General features: G+C 33.6%; 2 protein-coding genes across 2 annotated transcripts; both read left to right on the forward strand.

Moving 5' to 3' along the window:
• Positions 1 to 715: 715 nt before the first annotated feature.
• On the forward strand, positions 716 to 2,443 carry LOC115974144 (uncharacterized protein At4g06744-like). Its single transcript, XM_031094361.1, has one exon. The coding sequence runs from the start codon at positions 777 to 779 to the stop codon at positions 2,112 to 2,114; it is 1,338 nt and encodes a 445-aa protein (XP_030950221.1). The 5' UTR covers positions 716 to 776; the 3' UTR covers positions 2,115 to 2,443.
• A 16,102-nt stretch (positions 2,444 to 18,545) lies between these two features.
• LOC115977847 (uncharacterized protein At4g06744-like) lies at positions 18,546 to 20,073 on the forward strand. The gene has a single exon (XM_031099872.1). It carries the CDS (start codon positions 18,741 to 18,743, stop codon positions 20,058 to 20,060), a length of 1,320 nt encoding a protein of 439 aa, XP_030955732.1. The 5' UTR covers positions 18,546 to 18,740; the 3' UTR covers positions 20,061 to 20,073.
• The last annotated feature ends 6,370 nt before the right edge of the window (positions 20,074 to 26,443 follow it).

Here is a 26,443-nt window from a genome sequence, read left to right on the forward strand (position 1 = left end):
TTAAGGACAAAAATTTTGCATAATCTTTTTTTATAATTGATGAGGTTAGGTTTTGTGGTTAAAGTTGATAAAAAAATTATATTGATGATGTGTGCGTATTTGAAAATGTTTTCTTTTTGTCACCATTTTCTATGTTAATGGTTGTGAAAAAGATCTTAATAATTTTTGAGGAACAGATCTTAATAATTGTTTTGTAGTTAACCTCGTATAATGCTACAAACATAACTCAAATTATTTTTCAAAATTGACAGAAGTTTTTGACTTTGTGTAGTGGGCAAGATGGTAAGTTCGCGTTCATACAGGTAAAAAGTGTTTACTGTTTAAATCACTTCAACAATTATAAAAAGATAAGTGATAATTATATATGGTGTGTATGAGACAAGTACATAACCAATTTCAATCGTAATTATAAAATTGTGTTTCCAAAACAGAATTTTACCGTTTTATAATTATAACTGTAATTGTTCGAAAACACAACCTACAAGTTACTTGGTAATGTATTATTTTACGTGTACAATAATAATTAATGCCAAAAAATGTTGTGACAAAAAAAAGGTTATCTATAGCATTATTGTTGTCCTTGTTGATAAAGAAAGCATAGGATCCTCCTGTTCATTTTCCTCCGGAACTGTTAAAGAAGGGTCCCAAATTCTAACAAATATTATATTTTAATACTCGAGCCACCTTCTCCACTAAGATACATCTGCTACTATAAGAAGGGGTGAACTACGTCTGTTTACACAAACCTTCTTCTTCTTCCAAACACTACTTACACAATGATGCTCCGAACACTTATTTCAGCTTTACTCATCCTTTGTTCCTATTCTCTGCATGGCCTAGCCCAACCTGGTGGATGTCCTAGATGTCCCTTAATATCAGCACCAGCTCGACCACGACCACCAGTATACCCTCGACCACGACCACCACTATACCCACCAGGACTTCATCTCATGCCTCGTCGCCCAGCAAACAATCCTGGACCATTGTCCAATAGAGCCAGAATTCTATTCATCACCCAAGAACTCAAAAGAAACATCACCTATGACCCACAAAACTATACTGGCACTTGGGTTGGAAACAACTATTGCCTTTTCAAAGGGTTCTTTTGTGACACTGTCCCTGACTTGAACATCACTGGGCTCGCTCGCATTACCTTCAATGGCGCAAGATTTGGTGGTACTTTCTTGAACTTTTATCGCTTTATTCGAAATTTGCCAGACATTGCTATCTTCCATGCCAATTCTAACAACTTTAGTGGAGTTATTAATAGAAACCTTAACCAACTACGTTATTTATACGAGCTGGATTTGAGTAACAACAGGTTCCTTGGAAGATTTCCATCTAATGTCCTAGGTGCTACAAATTTAACATTTGTGGATCTTAGGTTCAACACTTATGTTGGGGTAATCCCACCTCGGGTATTCAACATTGACACAAACGTGTTGTTTATCAACAACAACAGGTTCATTCAGAAAATTCCAGCCACATTAGGTAACACACCAGCTTTGTACCTCACACTTGCCAACAACAAGTTCACTGGTGAAATCCCACGTAGTATTGGCCGAACTTGGAACACACTACTCGAAGTGCTCTTCTTGAACAACAGGTTGAACGGTTGTTTGCCTTTTGAAATTGGTTACTTGCAAAAGTCCACAGTGTTTGATGTCGGTGGCAATTTATTGACGGGTCCAATTCCACAATCATTTGGGTGTTTGTTCAAGATGGAGTTACTCAATTTGGCTCACAACCAGTTCTATGGGACTATTCCAGAATCACTATGCAGGTTACCAAATGCGTACAATTTTTCATTGTCTTACAATTTCTTCACACAAGTAGGGCCTGTGTGTAGGAGATTGATCAGAGCAAAGAGGCTTGATGTGAGGAGAAACTGCATTACTGGGCTTCCACAGCAGAAATCAGCAGCTGAGTGTACACGTTTCTTTGCTAGGCCTAGAAGCTGCCCAAGAGAGAGTACTTTCAGCGTTGTTCCTTGTAGGCTTACTACTACTGGTGAGTCTTTGGAAGAAGAAGAATTTGAGGTTATTCCTACAATTGATGAAATGACTCCACCTTCACCTACGACCTATGGTGCGCTTACAAAGCCTCACCATTGATGATTGGAAGGTATATATATTGTAGTGACTCGGTTCGTGACCTTTGTAATAGAATAAGATTATCCGAGTTTTTTATTTGCTTTGCTAATTATGGCTATTATCAGATTGTAAAAGTGTAATTACGTTTTTTTTTTTTTTTGGGTGAAGGACGTTGCTAGAGAACTCATGTTCTCTGGCATCTATGCTGCTAGAAGTCCTTTTCTTTCTTAATTTTTCTCTTGGTCTTATTTTTGCGAATTCGGAACATTGTGGTCTTTTCCAACATTATCGCATTTTCTTGGTTTGCTAAATATTTTATATGAAAATAAAACGAGGATCTTTATGTTTTATTCTCTATATATTCCCATGAAACATGAAAAAAAGATATAATAGTAGAATATACCCTTCTTTATAAAAAGCAACGGTATCAATTGAAAAAATACATCAGGTTTCGTTCCTTCCCCTCATATGTTGTGGAGTCCACCCTCATGCGAGGGGATGACTCATGTTACAAAAACATGATATATCTCATTGTATTAATTGTAGTGCACTCTATTTTTATCCGATTATACATTCATTTTTCCTTCTATTTTAACATAATTAAAGTTTAAAATAACCAAAAATTAGACATGATATATTACAATGGATGAAAAATAAAATGAAATGCTTTTAGTGGAATAAATTAATTTAGTTCAATCAGAATGTCCCTATTTAAGGTTAATAATCTTCCAACCCATTTGATACTCCACCGACAGTAATATACCATGTGTCTAAGTTTTTATATATTCATTTTAAACACTATTTACTTTATAAGAGCATAGAATGGAACACACATAAATTAGTGTTTAATGTAACTTAATCTTTCAAGTTTATAATTAGTTAGAAGAATTTTTACTCCCTTGTTCAGTTAATGCAAGTTGTTGATTGGGTTGGGCCTGGTGTGTTTAATGGACTGGAGGGAGGACTAGGCGTGGCCTCTTTATAAATGGTCTCAATGTCTGTAGACAGTGGGGTTAGACAGATAACCACATAAAATAATTTCAAGGCACAGCCCAGTAAAAAATACCACAATTTCTGCATGCAGTTCCATGTTTTAGCTACAAAATAATTGAAGTTTAGATATGCTCTAATTGGGCCTTGATTTAAATTGAGCAAGGGAAAATATGATAGTGAAAAACTTCAATTGATCCGAAGAGAAAATGAGGAAATTAAACAACGGAATGAAGATTGAAGGTCTCAAGCTAAATAAAAGATTACAAAAGCTAGGGGATTACAATTGGAAACCTATTCAAATAGAAAGTAATTACGCAGGTGAGCAGATCTAAGAGCATTAGCATCAAGTTTGTTAAAAAAAAAAAAATATCATTTTGACACACTAAAAAGTTATTTTATTTATTTTAACACACTACTTTATAATACATCCTACGTCACCTATCTTATTTTACTATATCATCAATTAAAATAATCTAAAATAACATCCACCATCTATTAAAAAACATAAAAGTAATAAAGAGAGAGGAAAAACAAAAAAGTAATAAAGAGAGAGGAGAGAGGAGAGAGATATATGATAGAGAAAAGAGAAGAGTGTGGCTTATGTTTAGTGACCAGTTCCATTACGTTAGAATATGGACACATCTCCAAAACTAAATAAGTGTTTGCATCTCAACATATTTAGTGAAACTGGCTATTGGACACAAGCCTCTAAAAGAGAAACAGTTAGTAAAGAGGAGAGAGAAATTATTTAAAAAAATTTTGCACATGTGATGAAGTTTGATTTGTAATATTTGGTGTGTCAAATGCTAAATATTTAAATTTGGTACACTTGGTGCTAGTGCTCTTAAGATGTTTGTTGTGTCAATGTTTTCCTATCTTTTAAACATCAAGTCCTCCTAAATTGTCTCTTTTTTATTGTCAAGATAGGTTTATTTCAATAATTTTTTTTAAGCTTCCCTTTCATGTAACAGTTACAGGACTAAATCCTCAAGCTAATTTCCAATAGCTGTTCAAGTGGTGTCTTAAGCATCATTAGCTTCCCACCGACACTCGGTAGCCTATCAATACACAACATCCATATTGTATGTGTGCAGTTAAAAAAGACGTTGAATGCAACATTGCAACCATTACAGAAAATAATAAATTGGTCAAAAGAGATTGTGTACATCTTTTTGCTGATGCTTATCCACGTGTCACTTTTGGGATTAGATCTAAACCTGGGTAAACGCAACTAAAACCTCATTTGATTATCTTGGCTTTCAACCTTATTTTTTATGAAATCAATAATTGGTACCAATTTTGATGACAAATACAAAACAATGTTGAAATCAAATGCGTAAAACTCATGCGTTACTGAGTTTTGAGTCTATTGACTATTAGGAGGGGAGGAGGATGACAAGAATAGAAAAGGTGCAAAGAGAAAATAGTATAGGCTTGTCAAAGGTCCTATAATTTAATAGTATTATATTATCTCTTTTATGAGGAGTATTTTAGTTCAAATCCCTCGTCCCACTTGTAAAAGAAAGAAAAAAAGAATAGGGTTGATACTTTTAGAATGAAAAAGCAAAGGAAAGGGGAATAACTTAGACCTTTTAATTTTTATGGGAGATAAAATAAATATATTAATAAATGTATATTTTTATACATAATTTTTATAATTATAAAATTGTAATTATATTATAATATATATATATATATATTTTCTTAACTCAAATGATCAAATCCTTCTTTTTCTATCAATAAAGATAAAATTATATTGATTTTTTCATTCATTCACTTAAAAAAAAAAAAAAAACTTTTCTATCGAGTATATATCATGAAAAAAAATTAAAAATTTCTTCCTACCTTTTAATATTCATACATTTATGTCTCCAATTTTCCTGCCAAATAAAAAGAGCTATTACTCTTTGGATTGTTGTTAATTTATTTATTTATTTCATATCAACTCCATATAATTTTCCTCCGACATGAATCATGATAGATAACAATGATTTGTGTCGGTTGCTGACATATTTCCTCCCTCGTCACACCAAAGGTTTATTGCACTTTGGAATTTGTTTCTTCCCTTTAGGAAAAGGTAGCCAATGGGGCAATCAAACATAGCATTAAATATCATAAACGAATTCCAACCTCTTGACTTGGAGAAAGTCTTTTTTTTTTTTTTTTTAATGAATTATTAATATATAATTTAAAGGTACATGTAAGGACTCAATTCGTGACGGCCCCAAAATAGTATTGGGTTCGCACATTGAGGGCCCAAACAATGTAATTTGTAGAGCGTGAGTTTGAAAGGTTAGGTCTTAATCACCGAACGGTGGTTAGTCATGGTGTTCATACAAAAGTAAGTCGTGTTCGCTCGAGGAGTCATTCTCCTCGATGCGATTTGGGAGGCTGTGGTTTGTGGCCTTTTTTCCCAACCCTTTCTCCGGATTGCTTACTTCTCCTTTTATATTAGCTTGTATCCCTTATCCAACGTCCACATGTAGGTTCGACTTTCCAGGACTGATACTTGTCCCATCAGCTCATACTCAAAGTGGTTGGGGGTGGTTATAAAAGTTGAAGAGCATGGTTCTGTCAGGTGCAGAGTATTCAATGGCAGTAATGACAATTTTTCCTTTATCCTTGGTCGCCATACTGTCCAGCGGTCCTTTCTTTATCAACAAAGATATTTTAGGTTTTTTTCCCAAAATTATGCCTATATCGTTCTTGCTCTTTCTTTCAGGAGGACCTCGGGAATGCCGAGGACAGAATCATCCTCGGCTACGTCTCAATATTACTTGGACTTTCATTATACATCCTCGGCTATATCCCTCCTCGACTCGGGTCTTAGGCCCTAATGTAAAAATGGGCCAGGACTACAAATTATTGGGCCCCACAATACACATTAATAAATCTTTCTTTTAGGAGAAAAAAATAAGTCAAGAAGTCTTAATATATCAATTTCACGTTAATTACAAAGTTAGATAGATGAATTAGGATGCATAAATAAGACAACCAAAAGAAAATTCTCCTCAACTTTTTTTTTTCTTCTTCCTTTTCCTTCAGTTCAGCAACTTTTGTGACCGGCTGTCCCCTCTATCAAATTCATGATTTGATAGTAGTGCAATCCACTAATAAGTGATAATGCATTAGATATTACAAGAATGATTCTTTACTTGTACTGTCAGGCTGAAAACTAATCCGACTTATGTAAAATAAGTTACAATACGTTGTTATTAATTAGACAAAAAAAAAGCTTACACTAATTCTATCCTTGTGCTTCAGAGATAAGAAATTGGAAAAGAAAATGCTGTAAAATATATGTTGGTTACTTTAATTTTTTGAGCAACTTATGTTCGGATCCATTAAAATATGCAATAAAAGCTTTCAACTTTAAATCATTATGAATGTAGTCTTCTCCATTTTTTTAAAAAATTAAAAAAGGGAATATGAATGTAGTCTTCATATCAAGATTATTAATATGATATAATTCTTTTTAGAGATAATTATAATATGTTACTTATCCCTTAGTTCGAATTATTTTCTTCCTAAATCTTCAAGTACTTTGTGTATGAGGAGGTGTCAATTCAGCTGCAAAATCCTTACCTCCCACACTTCACAAACACTTATACTTGTGGAGTAACTATCATATACATGAGACTTAAAAACCTAGGATAGAATATAATTAATGCATTAATTACTAATAATGATTTTTTTTTTTTGGGAAGAACCACTATTAATGATCTTCTACTCAACATTAAGGCTTCGCTTGGGAGGAGGAAATGGAATAGAATGGAAAGAAATGAAAATAATTATTTTAGAATATTCTTCCCTTCCATTGTTTGGGAGTTTTAATGGAGGGAATGGAAAACTCATTCCCTTGTTTAGGAGTTTAAGTAGGAGGGAATGGAATGGGTATGAGGGAACGCTCATTCCTTTCTATTCCCTTAAAATCTCAAATTTTCATTCTCCCTGAAATTGGGATGAATGGGAGGGAACAAAATTAGATTTAATGATTTTTTTACTTTAAAACTCCCAAAATACTCCTGTATATTCAACTCTTTATTTTAAAATAGGGGTCTAATAGTAATATTGTCATAAAATGATTCTATTCCATTTCCTTTATATTGCTCCCAAACAAGATTATTTACATTTCATTCATTTTCGTTCATTTATTTTAAAATATCCAATTAAGGTTACTTAATTCCATTTCATTCCATTCTTTTCCATTCTTTTCCCTTACTTAAATACATTCTATTCCATTCCATTATTTTCCATTCTCTTATGATTATTCTATTCCATTTCATTCCCTTCCCTTATGAACTCTCAAATGAAGCCTAAGGATAAAACATTTTTCACCGACTATTATATGATTTATGTGATTAATACATAATAAAAATATTATTGGACTCGGGTGGGGTGTTTAATTAATGAATAATGATTTATTTTTTTTTGAGGTAGTTTCAACTTATGAAGTCCGCTCCTGATAATAACTTTTTATAATCAGACTAAGACACTAATCAATTTTTTGTGTAGGCAGAAATTGAATCTCAGATTTTTTTTATTCAACCATTAAAGATTTTACAGCTGAACTAACTGGAACCCATAATAATGAGTGTATGTCAATAATTTATAAAAATAATATCGAAAATTAAATATCATGTAACTAGCATTGATTTCTCTCCAAAATTGGACCAAATTTTTTTAATTTTGCATGCCCTATTCCTAGTATTATCCGAGACTCCCAAGTGTGTAACACATAAAGAGCAGTACTCTTCAACTTCAAGCTTGAAACAGGTGATGCAGACCAGTGCAGCCTCTCAACTCGCTAGTGGCTACAACCTTTGTCAGTAGTCACTAGCTCAATCCAACCTTTCGTTTTTAGACTTGCCCCTTTTCATGGTGTAGGTGGTCTTTAAACAATACTAAAATAATCTTCCTTTAGCTTTGCTTTCTTTGTCCAAATCACATTGATTGGTTGCTTCTTCTTTGATATGTACAATAAAGAGGTCAAAATAACCAAATAGCACATTTTTGTAAAATATATGGGCATCTACCATTGTTTCGAAAATATATGGCAATCAACCATTATTTTGGAACTTGAGTTCCACTAAAATTTGCCACTGTGATAGTATGATGCAGGAGCATAATGGTAACTTATGTGGCAGCCACATAGGCGATTTGTGTCATTTATTTATTAGTCCATTGGTCTTTTATTTATTTTTATTATTTAGTCAAAGTAAATAATAAGTCTTGTTGGTAGTTGTTCTAGCCTAATAAATCTGATCACAGGGTGATGTGAAGTCAATCTAGGGAGTTGTCATTTGTATTGGAAGTTATCAAGCATTTATTGTAGGCATTTACTTCACATGCAATGTATTCACATATAACAATCAATAAGAAGTCCTAAGAAAAGAAAAAAGAAAGTTTCTATTTACAAAATCATTTGCAAGTGTCCTTGCTTTGGAGTTGAGTGATTCCTCCTAACAATCAAGTGTGTGACTTGGTCGCATTGAGTGACATCCGCGATTAGTAGCTTTAAGTGACATCCGCTATCTTCTGTTTAGTGGCATCCCTAAACTATTCATCCTATCATTAGGTTAAATTTTTTATTTAGCCTATCTAGCGGGTCTCGGCCTGTGTCATAATGGCTAAGCTGGATTTTTGTAAATATAAAATGCCACCTTGAACTCAAGGTTTGGAAGCTCGAGTAATTGAATTTGTAAACTACACAATACTTGATTTCCTTAAACTCGAGTACCATGTAAGTACATACCTGAGTTGATAAAACTCAAGTACCATGTGATATGCCCAATCTGTCACTCTCACTTTCACTCTCACCATCACTACTAGAGCTTGTCCCTCTACTGACACTCTCACTCTCACAACCAAAATCTATCCCTCTCACGGTCACTCTCACTCTCCCTTGCTCGCCCTCTCTTTGTTTAGACAACGTCACAGCCCTCCTGGTCATTAGAAATTCAATCAAAAGGTGCAAAGCACTCATATTTGTCCGAGTTAATTCAAGGCTGATCTCAATGTTGACGATATCGAGTTTTAAATTGGTGATCTACATCTTTAATTTCAAATAAGAAGGTACATAACCTTAATCTTTGTTTAACTGTGGTTTTGGTATTGTGGGATGAGAAATAAAATGAGTTAGGGTTTGGGATTTTGGGATTTTGGCCATTTGATAAATTGAATTACATAGTGTTTCATGAATTCAAATACTTTGTATTAAGACAAAATTCTATTTACCCTAAATTAAAAAATAGAAATTGACAATGTTGAATACTAAAATGTTTAGTTCATGAGTATTGGTTGTTTTCTTTACCTACGGTTACATTCCTTTTATGTGTTTATCATTTTTTTTTTTGAGAGAGAGTTTCAACCTATGGCGTCCGCTCCTAATAATACCTCTTTATCATCAGACCAAGACACCAATCAGTTTTTGGTGTAGGCAGAGATTGAACCTCAGATTTATTATACAACCATCAGAGATTTTACCGGTTGACCTAAATGGAGCCCACCTTTTATGTGTTTATCTAATTCTTAAGTATTGTCACTTTTTGACTAAAAAACCAAAATTATATATAGAAATTGGGTTAGCTGTAAGAAAACTTGTTGGTGTAGACTTGATATGATTTATTCTCTTATTTGCGATCTTCAAGTTTTGATATATGATTTTGGAGTTCATAAGCAACGTCAAGTCTAAGGAGGCATAAAGGCCTGGTTTGAGTTTGTCAAGAGAGAAAATTTCTTTCTTAGTGAATAGTCATATGTGTTTTTTTTTTTTTTTTTTTTTTTTTTTGTGTTTTTGTGTTTTTTGGATTTTGTATGTGGATGTGTATTTACTTTGCTTGCAAGTATATGCTTTTGGTTTTCAGATTCTTTTGATGCTGCAACCTCATATCTTTAATTGACTTTTGCATTGATGTGTCATGCCATATTCTGGGGGGTTGGGGGTTTAAAAAAGGAGTTTAATAAGATTAGATTATCTAGTGTGTTCAGATTTCTAGTTACGTAATTTGAATTTGTGCAAGATATATTACCAAGATAGCACTACTGTAAGTTCTGCTTCTATCGAAACAAGAAGTTGGTCATGCAAGGGATTTAGATTTGCCGATCTAAATTTGTAATTAAGAGCTCTAGGCATCTACCATGAAGATATTCAGATGGAGGCTTGTAGTGGTTTCAAAGGGATAGAGTGCATTGGAGAGCAATTGCCAGAGTGGATAGGTTTAATAAGGGTGTTTAACAATGCAAAAGCATGCCTTGCTGTTTATATTTGTGGATTCCATTTATGTTAGAGTTCTGTTTGTGCTCTCTAACAGCTCATCATGATCATATGTACAGTGCAGGGGTGGCTGCACTTATAATTCAGGGGTTTAAATGAAGTAGGGGTGGCAATTCGTGTTCACGTGTCGGATTCGTGTCATGTCGACTCATGAATATTCGACTATATGGGTCAACCTTAACCCAACATGCACTACAAAAACAACTTTGAGTTGCATTTATGAAAAACGCAGCTCCACCCTTAGATGTATAGCCGCGTTTAGTGAACACGGCTATAGACTAGCTCTAAAGCCGCGTTTTGTGATGGTGAGGCTGCGTTTAGCTGGGTGGACTTAAGCTGTGTTTTTAAAAACGCAATTACAGGCCCATACATTTTTTTTTTCAATATGTCTGGAGCTGCGTATAGTAAACGCAGCTTAAGGTATGCCTAGAGCTGTGTTTGATTAAATGCAGCTTCTACATATCTGGAGTTGCGTTTGGGTAAATGCGGCTTAAACATTTAGTATAAATAAAAAAAAAAAAAATTAAAATCCCTCAACTCCACACAATTGAAAAAAACCCTAAGCTCTCAATCTCAAAAAACTCTTAGACCACTCTCAACTCTCAAGCTACCTCTCGATCCAACACACTCCCCTCCTTCCCTCGCTTCCACCCTCTCCGGATCCCCTTCCTCCCTCCCTCCGCTCGTCCCTTCTCTCCATTCCCTTCTCATCTATTGATTCTCTTCCAAAATCTAGAACTTTGGGTCTTGTTCTTACAAAAAGTCTGACCCTTTGAAGGTTGGAATCTAAAACTAGTAACACACACACATACACTCTCTCTCTCTCTCACACACACACTTTGCACTATCTCTGTATGCAATAATAGACAATGGGTTTGATTCACTGATTTTGAGTTGGGTTTGCAGGCATTTGTCGATAGCACCGATGAGTTCTAGAGTTCGAAAATCAAAATCTTCTATCGCTACTTTAAATCCAAGCAGGTAATATCTATAAATCTCTAAAGGCTAAACCTACTATTTCGTTTACCTATTTCATTAATCAATTTTTTTTTAATCGAATTAATTCAAAAGGCACGCACTTTTCTTGCCTTTTCTCATTGAATCGGAAAAATAAGATAAAATTAGACCTTTTTACTAGATTTTTGTTTTTTTCTTTTTTGTTTGAATCAAAACTTTCATTTTGATTAATCCCATACAAAATTTCAGTTCTGATTCGATTCATCACATCTATTCATGGAGCATTGGGATCGTATTCAAGACTCCCTGATACTCTATTGAAGGTATGACTCAAAGACATGACAAAGTGACTTCTTCACTTTTTCTTCTCCTTATTTCTTTTGCTTCCACAAAGTTGCATAATATATATTTTTTTCTTTGCATTCTAAAACATGTTAGCTGTCAAGTTGGGGTCTCTGCCACTAGCAATGGGCCTGAGCCAAACAAAGAAATGTAGAAGCTTCAGGGTTTTGACTGGTACAGTAAAACTGGTGCCAGGGTTGGTGGTGGGTTTTTATCCTTTCTTCACAAGGAGGTTGAGAAAAATCAAATATCCATTTGCTCGTACTTTGGCTCGGCGAATAGAGAGGCTCCCTGTACAAGTATGTATTCTTTGTCCATACTACAGTAAAGTTTTCTAAGTGAAGAAGCTAAAGGTACCAAAATATTTTTCAGTAATTAGAATTGAGCTTTTATTTTGTTAGTGGGTTTCTCTTGGGTGGATTATGGATATTTGTCCTGATCGGTTTGTCATATTAATTAAATTAGCCGCGAGCCTGCGCGTTGCACGTAATAATTATTTTTATGATAGTTTTATTAAATTTTTTTTTTTACAATTTAAACTAATCTAATAATGAGTAGTGTATTTCGTAATTATATTTTTATTTATTATAGGAACAATCATAAATATAATAAAGGAACAATCCAAAACACCAAAAAAATGTAAATTAAAAAAATTAATAAAACTTAACAATGATTAATTGAACCAATATTAGGATAAAATTTTGTTTTTGATAATCTATTAAGGTTATTTTTTTTTTTGTAGAAATTATAATTTTGGCCACCCAAAACATATTATCAAATAAACAATTATTAGCAAAATCTAAGAATTATATTTCTATACATGCATTGTTATAAAATAATAATAATAAAAATTAAATTGCAAAAGTTAAAATTTGTCACCTATCCTATTATTTTCGCTTGGCTAACCTTTACTTTTCTTTAAATGAATGGCATTATAGAGTACTTCTAATTTAAGAATACTTTGTCCGTCACAAAGGATTAGAAAATAAACAAAAATTAGTAAAGTCTCATAGTTTAACATCTAAATTGAGCACTATAAAAAAATCATGCTATATAACATAATAAATACCAAATTATCCAAATCATGCTATGTAATAGAATAATATTATATTTTTATATGCTATATTTAATTTTTTAGAACGCAATAGGATAACATTTAATAATCAAAGAGAATAAAAAATAAATAAATAACAATAACAACAATTTAAAAAACAAAACTAAATTGCATTAACCAAATTAGAGTTTTAAAAAATATAAAAAATTATCAACCTAAAGTAGAGATGCAAGAAAAAAAAATCCACCAAAAATTTTAGAGAGAAAGAGAGAGAGAGAGAGAACCATTTTTTTTGTGAGGGAAAACTATGCATAGAATAGAAGAGATAGTAACAAATTTATAGTAAGAGGGTGTGAATAAGAAGAGACAAAAATAAAGGAAGATGAAAGGAAAAATGAATAATAATATTAATGTAGAGGGTAGTGGGGAGATGAAAAAGTAAGGGGGGAAAAAGATTGAAGAAGTAGTGGGAAGATGAAATGGTAAGGGAGAGAGAAAGGTTGGAGAAGTGTAAATATTAAAAAAATAAATGTTAAAAAACAATTATAGGAAAATTGAAAAAAAAAAAAAAAAACTTTCAAGGTTTTTTTTTTTTCTCCTTTAAGCTGAAAAGGCTCACACAAAACTTTAAAGCTAAATTGAAAAGACTTTGGACTGGGCTTGATAGTGGAACTAAATAAATAAGAGGTGGGCTAAATTAATTATATAGATTTATTATAGGGTGATAATGGAAGTAAATAAATAAGTAGTGGGGTGCATTTATAGTGTTGAAAATTGTAAAAACCATTTTAAAATTGTAGGACAAATTTTTTTTTTTTTTAAATGACGTGGCAACTGATGTGGCACAACGTGAGAGCAGCAGCATTAAACGCTACGCTTTAGCTTTCGGGTTTTTTTTTTTTTTTTTCCTCCTCCTTTAAGTTGAAAAAGCTCACACAGAACCCTAAAACTAAACTGAAAATACTTTGGGTTGGGCTTGATAGTGGAACTAAATAAATAAGAGATAGGCTGGATTAATTATATAGATTTATTATAGAGTGATAGTGGAAGTAAATAAATAAGTAGTGTGGTGCATTTTATAGGGTTGAAAATTGTAAAAACCATTTTAAAATTGTAGAACAAATTATATTTATAAAAAAAATGACGTGATAGCTGATGTGGTGCAACGTGAAAGTAACAGCATTAAACGCTACGCTTCAACTTTTAGTACTATATAAATATAGATGTGTGTTAAATGAAATATAAGTAATATAATAAGAGAATCCATAGTAAAAATTATTTTACTAAAATGAGCAGTTCAATGCCATGACAATCAGAATAATTGTATTTTTACATTCTCTGTAGTTGTTGATCTTCAAGAATGCTTGATGTATATATATAAAATTCTGATTTTTGTTTTTGAACTCACTATCTTTGTGGAGGCTGCCAAGCTTTGCTGTGAGGATTAAGATTTTCTGTTCAGTATCATTACTCTTATTCACACTTTATTCTTTCAATGATTTCTATTAACTTGTAAGATGGTATACAAAAGACCATTTCATGAATTCCCATACGCATTCTTCTATCTTCCAGTTAAAAAGTTAGTATTCAGTCAAGACCTTCAAATTCATGCCTGTATAACCTGTGGGGACTGCTTCCTAGTTTTTGGTGTCAGCCATGGTTTTGTTAAAGGGAGATTGGTTTGTGATAATTTGTTGTAAATGAAATGACTCCACCTTCACCGACGACCTATGGTGCGCCATTGATGATTTGAAGGTATATATTGTATTGACTCGGTTCGTGAACTCTGTGATAGCATATAGAATAAGATTATCCGAGTTTTTTATTTGCTTTGTTAATTATGGCTACTATCAGCGTCAATGTTTGTAAAAGTGTAATTACCTTCTTCTTCTTTCCTTTCCTTTTTTTTTTTTTTTTTTGGAAAGACGTTGCTGGAGAACTCATGTTCTCCGTTCCAAGAAGTCCTTTTTTTTTTTTTCCCTTAATTTTTCTCTTGGTCTTATTTTTTGCGAATTCAGAACATTGTGGCCTTTTGTAATATTATCACATTTTCTTGGTTTGCGAAATATTTTTTATGAAAATAAAATGAGGATCTTTATGTTTTATTCTCTATATATTCCATTAAACATGAAAAAAAAAAAAGAAAAAAAAAAGAAAGATATAATAGTACAACATATCCTTTTACTTTACCATAAAAGGTAATTGAATCAATTGTGAAAATACATCATGTTTCCGTTCCTTCCTCTCACATGTTATGGGGTCCACCCTCATGTGAGGGGGATGACTCATGTTACGGAAACATAATAAACTTGTTCGTATCAATTGTAATGCACTCTATTTTTATTAGATTATATATTCATTTTCTCTTCTATTTCAACACAATCAAAGTTTAAAATGACCAAAAATTAGACATGATATACTATAATCGATGAAAAATAAAGTGAAACACTCTTAGTGGGAAAAATTAATTTAGTTCGGTCAGGATGTCCCTGTTCAAGGATAAAAATCTTCTAACCCATTTTATACTCCACCGACGATAATATATCATGTGTCTAAATTTTTATATATTCATTTTAAACTTTATTTGCTTTATAAGAGCATAAAGTGGAATGGATAAAACTTATGTACAGTATTTTAGGTACCGTTCCTTAGGTTCCCCTCTTAAGATTTTGTCATGTGGCTATTTAACTTAAAAAATACACTTCCATGCATGAGAAAAAAGCCACATGGCAGAATCTTAAGAAATGAACTTAAGGAACAGTACCTAAGTACTATACCTAAGTCTTGCTCAAGTGGAACATGCATAAATTAGTGTTTAATGTAACCTAATCTTTCAAGTTTATAATTAGTCAGAAGATTTTTTACTCCCTTGTTCAGTTAATGCAAGTTGTTGATTGGGTTGGGCCTGGTGTGTTTAATGGACTGGAGGGAGGTCTAGGCATGGCCTCTTTATAAATGGTCTCAATGTCTGTAGACAGTGGTGTTGGACACATAACCACATAAAACAATTTCAAGCACAGCCCAATAATAGATACCACAATTCCTGCGTGCAGTCCCATGTTTTAGCTTCAAAAGAATAACCTCTTTGTGCTGTTGTTTTTATTCGTAGAATTACAAAGTATAGTAGTATTAAGGTTAAGCAAGGATATGATTAAAACATAAAAGGTTTAACGGGGATAAATTAGTAAGCACAAAGAACATAAATTAGTACCTGCATTGAACCAAAAGAAGATTAAACCAACGTGATAATTTTGAAGTATTGGGCTTAATCTATAGATTTCTCTTTTACTTGATGGCCCCTGACCCCAGTTTCCCAGGCCCGTTTCCAAATTTTGAAAGTACGCGATGACTGAATCAGTTTGTTGGGCCAGATAATTCATTCTGACTTGGTTTTTTGGGCTAAATTTAACTGCCCCATTTAATGGGGATCAAATCAACATAAATTTTTTTATAGTAAAATTGTAAAACTTTTGTGTTTTCCCATCCTTTTGGTACGTGATTTTGTTTGCATTTGTGTTAAGCAGGAAATGCAGCGCACTTTGTTTTCTGGTTTTGGAATGGTGTCTTAAACTCTTAAAGGGCTAATTCCACTACTTGCAATGGGCATACTAGATTGTAACGTTAGTGTAATTAGCATACAAGCCTAATAGGTCTTAGGCTCACTCTACTTTTCTTATATTGCACATATACTTGTATCGCACTCCCACGTATAATTTGATTTAGGATTGTTAAACAATCAATTATGACCTAATCTTTGGGTTATTGGATGTGGAGATTTACCTAACCTAGGATCATGTCTCCCTTAAAGGTGGATTAATAAAAGTAAAAGATTCAAATTATTGGATTAGATGCTATTATCATTATTAAATCATATTTGAAAGTTACAAATAGGTACAACAAGTAGATAAAATTTTGATAAGAATGATTGGATAGTTTGTCATTGGCTCGTTGCCGAATAAGTTGTATATTCTTTATAGTGGAAGGGGTTTTCCTTGCTCCAAACTTGTACTATTTATAGGAGGGTGATAGGTAGAAAAATGGAAGGACACAAAAGTGAAAGTGAGAGTATAGCTACCTAATAATTTTAGGGACAATCAATTTTATAATATATTGGTGTGATTGACTGTGAGTGGTGAGCACTTTTGTTTAAACTTGTTTAAATGACTACAACTTTTTGTCAACAACTCAAATCAACTCATATTGATCATAGCATATTGTTTGAAATTGAGTGTGAAATTAGAGTTTTATTACATAACTACCCTGCCTAAGTAGTGTACTTGCCAATTTAACCCTAGGGAATCACGGCTCCTCAGCAATACTTCTATGTATCAAGCATGCAAAGTTAGAAAATGAGCAACTTTGTTAATTACAATATTTGTGACATGCAAGTTTAACACCTTAACTTTAACTAGCAAAGTTTTTTGCTTTTCGAATAAGTTATTTGGATTTGAATCCACCTGGACCCTAAAAAGATTTCATTGACATCTTCATGTAAAGAGAACGAACAATGATGAGTAATGACGAGATTAGAAAATGCAAGCCTCCTTCAACAATAATATCATGCACTCCAATGTCCCTTGGTAAAGGCCAATTTTTGCATGCATGTGATATGCAAACAAAGCCGATCCTTTGTTTTTTGTTTTATAGAAGTTTTTTATTTCTATTGTATGATATTTAGAATCAAGTAAATTGATTGGATAAGTATGTGTTATGCGAACGTGTATTAAATCTTACATCTATTGTTTACCGTGTTAAATTAAGTTATAAAAACAATTATGAGCATCTAATTGTAATTTGACTAATGCTTGTTTGGATAATGACAAATAGTAACCTAGCTAACTATATTATTGGATCCGGTATTCACATGGCTTCCAATTGAAAATGTTGCACCTGAGTCTGACCTTATTGCCTTAGGTTAGAAAAATATGCAGCCCTTCATTCCATTGGCTCTTAGGAAATGTATTTTAGCCCTCATTGTTAGTGTAGCTAACGCGCTTTAGTTTGATTGCAGCTCGCGCGGGCGCTCACGTTTTTTGGCTGAGCCGTATCTTGCTGGTAATGGATTGATTCTGGAATCTTGCTTGGTTTAGGCAGGTAAGTGTTAAGAGGCTCTTTAAGGCTTTCATTAGGTATACATAGCTACACATAGGTTAGAAAAATATGCAGCCCTTCATTCCATTGGCTCTTAGGAAATGTATTTAAGCCCTCATTGTTAGTGTATTCGAAAGGGTCCAGACAATGATACCAGCTGGACCCAATTATGCAGTAGTCATCACAATGATATGGAAATGGGAACCCACTTAGTAAAAGCGGCTATAGAAGATGAAAGGAAGGATTGACTGCCGACCTTATAATAAAAATAACAATTGTTTTCTGTAACCCAAAATTAGTATTAATATAAGCTAAACTAAGGACATACACACAAAAATAACTAATCAGAAAAAAGTACCCTTGTCTTTTTGTCCTGGAAATTAAAAGAACAAAATTATTTTAAGAATACTTAATCAGTTGGACTAAATACAATAATATGAATGCCGATTTTGCAAGTTCAGGTAAAGATTTTGTTAGATAGAAAGGTGGAAAATGTTCATGTTAGGATTGAATCTACATCAGGAAAATGAGAAAACATGGACTATCATGAAATATGATATTTATACAGTAAGGTTCTTTTCAGTATGATTACCCATACTTACTCGAGTCTAGTGAGTAATCATACTCAGCATGTACATCTCTTCATTATTTCTTTTACATTCCACTACTTTTTGTTTGATTACTTTCGGTAACTTGCAAAGTGGGTTTTAAAAAGTCTCGCACTCTTCTGGAATAGTACATTAGATGTAGGTGATATTCTGTAGAAAAATAAACATGGATGTACAAAAGCAATTCAAGATGATTCTGTATTGGCTTATGTTGCTACCTCCTTTTCTTCTTATCATTATTCTTCTTTTCTGTAGAGTTTTTCCATGCTCTTCACCTTTTGCTCTTAAAACCTTCAAACAAAGCCCAAATAAATCAATAGGAAAAGATGAGCAGCATATCCACCAAAGCAACAGCTTCAACCTTCTGTATTCTTGTTGCCTCTCTGATTCTCAACACTGTAGTACCACTATCACATAGTACCAACAAAGAAACACTAGATTTCTTTACTGTTGGCAGAGATAGAAGCCAAAGCAAAGGCTGCAACAATGAATTTCACGGTATATCCAGCTCATTCCATTGTCAGAAACCAACAGCCTCTCAAGCACAACCGCCTTTACCAAAAAAAAATGGAACTTTGGTATTTGCAGACCAAAGGCTTGCTGTGGTCTATCCTATAATCCAAAGATTCAAGTCCATAATCACCTCAGATCCTCTAGGCGTTACTAAATCCTGGGTAGGCTCAGATATATGCAACTACAAAGGTTTCTTTTGTGACAAACCCCCAGATAACCAATCTGCAATAGCTGTAGCTTCTATAGACTTCAATGGCTTTCAACTTAGCGCTCCTACTCTTGATGGCTTTCTTGATCAGCTTCCTGACATAGCTCTCTTCCATGCTAATTCCAACTTCTTTTCAGGCACTTTATCTTCAAACATCTCCAAGCTCCCTTATCTCTACGAGCTTGACATAAGCAACAACCAATTCTCTGGTCCATTTCCTAGTGCTGTTCTAGGCATGAACGGCTTAACATTCTTGGACATTCGGTTCAATTTCTTTACCGGGTCAGTCCCACCTCAAATATTCACACAAAACCTTGACGTCCTTTTTATCAACAACAACAATTTCATGCAGGCACTTCCTGATAATCTAGGCAGCTCCCATGTTCTTGTACTCACTCTAGCCAACAACAATTTCACTGGTCCTATCCCAAAAGGCATTGCCAAAGCTTTGGGCTCTCTAACTGAGGTCCTTTTGTCAAACAACGAGCTCACAGGTTGTTTGCCTTATGAGATAGGGATTTTAAAAGAGGCCACACTATTTGATGCTAGCAACAACGAATTGACTGGTCCTTTACCATCCTCTTTGGCTTGCATTGAGAAGTTGGAGCAGTTGAATTTTGCTGGGAACTTCTTGTATGGTATGGTGCCTGAAGTGGTGTGTACGCTAGAGAATTTGGAAAGTTTGTCATTGTCCAATAATTATTTTATAGTTGTTGGGCCACTATGTAGGAGTTTAATTGAGAGAGGAGTGCTTGATATTAGTAACAACTGCATTCCTGATCTTCCATTTCAAAAATCAGTACGTGAATGTGCGAATTTCTTCACGAACCCAAGGAAGTGTCCCAACACGTGGACTTATACTTACCTTCCCTGTAAGTTTCCTCCCTCTGGCTCTCCAATTCCTTCAATTGCTCCTTCACCTTGAGTACTCCTTGAGCCAGAAATTAGTCTCTCCAAAAATATTTCAGAGTTCCGCCTACTAATTATCTTTCCTAAAACCCCAAATAAGTGAGAGGTTTATGCACGGTGTACGACGACCATGAGTCCTTGAGCTTGTTATTGTCAATGCTCATTGGAACGGTTGTTTTTAAATTTTTTTTTTTTTTTTTTTTATTTCTCTTTGTAGTATGGAACTCTCATTTGTGTGAATGATGATAAATCATCATTTACTTCCTGTAATTTAATGAAAAATACTCAATATGTTTAAGTCATGTAAATATGAATGGGTATACTTGGTCGTAGTCCAATTAATAAGAAGTTGTCCTTTTGCAATTTTACTATTATAGAGAACCCAAATGAGTCATTCGCTTTGTTTGTCTGACCCAGGAAAGGGTTGGAAAAAAGGGAAAGAAGAAGGCAGAAACTAGTGGGGTATCTCATAAGCATACCGATGAAGAAAAGGTTCTTTTCCAAACAATCTGGTCCAGAAATTTTTGCATTCAATGCCTTTTCTTTGCTGCCGACCTCCCAAGTTCAGGTCTCAACTACCCCAACGCACTACATTCTCCGACTGCAACAATATGGTCCAGCTCAAAAAGACCAAAAGAGCCTATTGTTGACAGAGACGGAACTAGTAAGGGGCTGAGGGGGGCCATTCCCCACCCCCCCCCCCCCCGCTCCAATATTTTTTTTTTTTAAATGGTACTAGTATACACATTTAATGAATAGTTTAACAATTGAGCCCAAAATAATTATTTTTGGTCCCCTCCTTCCAATAAGTTACAAATTGGCCCATGAAAATGATAAAACCCAACTAGCAAATAACTATACTATAACATCTGTGTTATTGTGTTGACTGTTTCTTACTCTTTCTTTTTAGATTGAAACTATTTTTTTATGAGTGTTAAGATTGACTATTTGAATTTTCGTGAAAAAGATATGACTATTTTTGCTGAAAAGAAAAAAAAAAAAATCATGTATCATTAATCAAAGAAATTAGGATTGAAAGGAAGATTGTTGCAAAGTTTAGTACAAAATCAACTATGGATGATTTCTGTAATTTAAAAGAATGTTGAATTCTATTTTTAAATTATTAATTTAAAATGTATTAATAAACGGTTATTTTGTTTCTCCTCTCTTTTGTTGATATTTTCTTAACATTAAATATATGCTAATTTGTATTTTAAAGAATTTTTTTTTATTGAGATTTTGGCCCCCCCTAAATTTTGATCCTACTTTCGTCCCTGATTGTTGAGAATATACACAAATTCTCACATCTATAAGAGGCAAAAACATATAGGAAAAAATAACATACAAGATAATCACACAATACAAAAAATTATGTCGTTCAACAATTTTGTCCAAGTTGCAATACAATTTTTCTTTCTTAAAACAATATACAAAACCCTAATCTAAAATAAAGATATTTATATCCTACACAGATGATTATTAATAAGTTAAAAACAGGTCTTCGCTCCATGAATTAAGTCTTAGAACATCTTCAATTAAAAATCATAACATTTTTATATTTGATCAGATCATAATCCGAATCAAACACAAAACTAAGCTCTACATAACCCAACATTTATCATTCTAAAACATAATTAACCAAAAACAATGTGAAAAAAAAAAAGTAACCAACACTGTATCGTTTACCAAATTGCCGTGTCACTTGTCACTGGTCACTACACATCGTTCTATATCGTTAATGGAAAGCTGCAGATAACATTAATATCGTGTGTTGTTTTAAAATTTATACACGATTATTATTAAGAAATTGATTAATTAGAATTCGTGGGCCGGTTTACCATACCTTTTTCATGGCTTTGAAGTTCAGAATTCAGATGCTTTATTTGTTTAGTGCTGCAAATAACGTACAGGCATAGCTATATATGGAAAGTGATGCTAATTCTGTGTGAGAATTATCTCCAACTATGCCTACTTTCTGACTTTCTTAATGGGCTCCAATTGTCGCACATTATTGGAGGACCGTTACGGCATGACCAGCATCTTTAAAGAAGTGATCGAATAGTCAGCCATCCCAACAGTACTGGGTGTTTAAAATACGGTATTGCTGTTTTTGGTTTCGAAGGAAAATGTTCTTTTTTTCTGAAGCAAAATGAATCCAACTATTTATGGTCACTTGAACACTTTAAAAAGACAAATTATGGTTCCCTTTTCATTAGTTATAAAATAGATTGTCGGCAAGAATTCTAATATAAATGTCAGTTCAATCATAGAGGAAGGGATGGACAGTCAGTCCACGGACCACCATTTGCATGAAGCCCATCTATAAGCCAGATAACCTTTTTATTTATTTTATATATATATACACACAAACACGATAATGGAATGGAAAGTTTTTTTCTTATTTTTGGTAAAAAAAAAAAGGTTCTAAACCCCTTTTTGAACTTGGGTTATGTTAGAACCCAATCATAAATCAAGGTCCAACATGTTTGTAGCGACTGATTGAGTCCAGCCAGAGCATTTAGTTCACTGTATCATTGGATCCGTGTAGTGTTGTGCTGCCCATGTCAATGTGATACCACTCCGTTAGTTGGGTCTATATCATTGGATCCACATCTGCTTTTGAAATTTGAATACCATGGTGAGTATCAGAGTATGGGAAATTTTTACAGAAGGTTCAATAAAGTTATCTACTGATTCTACTTCTTTTTTTTTTTTTCTTTTTTTGAGAAATACTGATTCTACTTGTCTTGCTTGAGAATGCATTCATTCACATAGCAAATTCAATTTTCCCTAAAGAAATGAAAACAAACATTAAAATGTATACAAAAAAATTGCATAATTTTATTGATCGAACTTACCAATTACAAAGTTATAGTTTGGACCAATGCTTTATGAAACAGTCACTAGGAGAAAGACAACTATTAAAGAAAAAGTTGGAAGATGATCAATTGAATAACCCTACTTTGCAATCGTTTGGCTGCGGCTAATTTCACATTAATATGGCAATAATAGAATTTTAGCTTGAAAATCTAACACAAATGTGCATTGCTTATCAATTATCATGTATTTAAATGGAAAATTGGCTTAGTGCACATTTGGCATGTAGTTTCAAATACTCCTTTTTTTTAAAGTACTAGTTGTACTAGGTCACCAATATTCGGGTGGCTTAGTTGGTAAGATACTGAGCCAGCAAGTCTCAGGACTTGGGTTCGAGCCTCAACAACTAGCTGTGTGTTGATGCTCCTTATATCCCATCTCCATCCCAAACAGTCCAAAAAAATAATAAGTGAGTTTCTCACAGACCGGGAGTATGGGGTCTCGTCCGGGAGTGGATAGGGTGCTACTATGGTTACGCTCAAGTAGGAAAGCCACACTAGTCGCCCCCTTCTACCCATTTTTTGTTTACCAAAAAAAAAAGTTGTACTAGGTCGTTTATGTGGACATGCCCCAGCTAGTTTATTTTTTTTTTTTTAAAAAGAAAATCAATCATTATATTAATCAAGAGGCTTGTAAATCAGCAGAAACAAAATTGACCATATAGTTGACTATATACCCTGTAGTTGCACGATTTTCCTGGCCCAAATTCGATTGATCAGGCTCTGGCCCAAAGCGCAACCCACAATAAATATTTGTAGAGGATGGGTCAAAGAACTTGGTCTCAGTGAGTCTATTCGGTCTGATACATGGACAGCATTGTTGCAGAAAATAAAAACACCAGAATGGATCTCTCACGTATAAGTTTATTTCTTTAGTTCCTCATACAGAATTTTTCGTCCCCTTCTCTAAGGGACTCTACTACATTATATAGTTCCCTTCTCTCATCTCAACCCTACACTTGTTGACTATCTAAGCACCTACTTGAGTGGCTGTCCCATCAGACGCCTTCATCTCTCCCCATGTGAGTTGCAGAGGCCAAGGCGGTACTGTTCAGGGGTCATTTCCTCATTAATGCGGCCAAGAGGGTGGTTGGGGCGCAATTAATGTGGTGGTAGCTCTCCATGGGATATTTTGGATTTTATTCATTTTATATGTTGGGAGGATGAACTGAAGTGGCTGGGGAGAGTTCCTCGTCTGGGCTTCGTGATGTCCGAGGAGGAGTTACTCCTCGGACAGGTTTCCTTGGCGTTTATGGGATTGAGTAATGCTTCATACGTGGTTTCTCTTCGGACAGGACGCTCCTCGGACGGGCCTGAATTTGGAATAGCCCATTATTTCTGGGCCGGGCCCCACATACCCCAACTAGTTAAGTTGGCCTTGTTAATGGAATTTAATTTCTTACATAGTTGTATTTTCACTCTTTTATATTTTTTGGAGTAAAGTGAAAAAGATCGTTTTCTCAATCCAATAATTAATAACATAAATGACAGTTATACATTTTTTTTGGGGATTCTACACATATACCTTTGCTCAATCCAATTCTTGACATAAACTTGACTAATATAATTTTTGTACATGATTAAGACACTAAAAAATTTCCAGATTTTTGTCCCTTGCATCTTAGGAAATTGAACAATCTACTACCATTTTCGGGGCCCAAAAAATCTGGCGAAATAAGTTAGAATGCAAGTTAGCCTCTCTCCTTTACTTTAGGTACTCTATAAATACCAGTCAAAAACTTTAGTTGCTCTAAAAATACTAGAATAGTAGTTGATCTCAGGACAGTAGTATTATAAGTATTAGAAATTTGGAATAGATTTGCTATACTTATTTTTTGGTTAAGTGAAAATGTCTAACCGCTCCACCGCATTATCATTTCTACTTGTTCTCTTTTTATTCAACTCAGGTGAAATCTTTTATCAGCCTCTTTGATTAATTGTTTGATCATTTTTTTTCAGTTAGCAACTTGCTATACGTACATGTCACTACTTAGGTTAGGTGTACAAAATATAAATTCTAGAAAGCACAGAAAATGAGAGAGAGAAAGGGATTAGCTAAATGATAATATCTTATTCGTAAATTAGTCATTTAATCTATTTTTATTAAATGAGTGTTGTTGAGAAGATTGTCATTTAGATTTTGTCATAATTAAATATTGTGGCAGTAGTCAAAAGTTTAGGATATGGTAAAAAGTGATAATATCACATAAAATCTTTTTCTTTTCTTTTTTTCACTCAAATGTAAGACTGGCAGTAATCAAATTCATTTATTAAAAAAAAGAAAAAAAAAAAAAAGGAAAGGACAAAGAACTAAGAAATTTTTTATTCTTTAACAGAGTAGGTATGCAAGTGGTCATCTCTCTTTTCCTGACATCTTCTAGGAAAAACCACTGAAAATAAAAACTGTTAGAAAAGAACATTTATAGAAAACCTCTTTTTGAAATCAATTGTTCAATGTTTTTACCAATTCAAACTAACAACTATACCACTTTTAACTGTAGGAATCGGATGAAGCAAAATGGGATTGATCACCAAACGCCCTTTTGTTGTTAAAAAATTTGAACAAGCCAACTTATGTGTGTCCAACATATAGACTAGCCCTTGTTGCTAACTGTTTCTCCAAATTTCGTAGTTCCGAGATGGCCCAAGGCCTGAAAACATTCTATTAGGCCTACCGATTTACAGTGTTGGGCTTCCGCCGAAAATTATTCTCAAAGTTCAGGCTAAACTAAGCCCATCTTTTCTTTTTCTTTTTCATATGAGTGGGGTTTGAAATGGGGTGTGTGATCACAGATGATTCTAGTATTCATCAAGTATTTTTCTAAGCCCGTTTTTTGATGGTAAAAGTCGACCTTAGCTTCAGTGAGAAATTCTAGGCAACGAGATTCTATGCACAAGAGCTAAATTATGGGTCCTGCATCCTGGTTAATTATAGACTAGCTTACCAAGTATAAAAGAGCAATGATATATGTATAAACTACATGTGTACAAATTTTATTAAGGTAAATTCTATTAACATATCCTGATATTTGAGCTAATGCCAATTAGGTTGTGATTATGAGTTTCATTTCTTATAATCTTAGGCTACTGCTACAAAGGTTAGATCCTTTTATAGTGGAACTCTGGTTATATAATATATTATAAGTCTGTTTAAAAAATTATATATACTACTTTCATGTTCGTGTATTCTAATAAATATTACTATTTCCTTCAAAAAAATTCAAGACTTTTTAAAATTAGCCAATTTAGTTTCTAAAGTCAACTTAGTTTCTAACTAAGTTAGCTTTAGAGACCAAATTAGTTAATTTTGAAAAGTTTTGGACCTGATTAGTATAAGTCTAGACCTAATAGTATGTTAATGAAATTTACCCATTTTATTAATTTATTTGTGGATTTGGGTTTGATATGAAAATCATAGACAAATCAGAAGTCGGGCTTTATCAAATTCTTGAGCCCGTATAAATCTCTGAACACCAGCTCAAATTTAATAGAGTGATCAGACTACAAAATCACTTCGATTATT

Source organism: Quercus lobata, chromosome 2, assembly GCF_001633185.2.
Source record: "Quercus lobata isolate SW786 chromosome 2, ValleyOak3.0 Primary Assembly, whole genome shotgun sequence".
NCBI classification, from domain to species: domain Eukaryota; kingdom Viridiplantae; phylum Streptophyta; class Magnoliopsida; order Fagales; family Fagaceae; genus Quercus; species Quercus lobata.

Bases quoted from the DNA above. Each gene is read 5' to 3' on its own strand.
- LOC115977847 (XM_031099872.1), top strand. From the start codon at position 18,741: ATGAGCAGCATATCCACCAAAGCAACAGCTTCAACCTTCTGTATTCTT.
- LOC115974144 (XM_031094361.1), top strand. From the start codon at position 777: ATGATGCTCCGAACACTTATTTCAGCTTTACTCATCCTTTGTTCCTAT.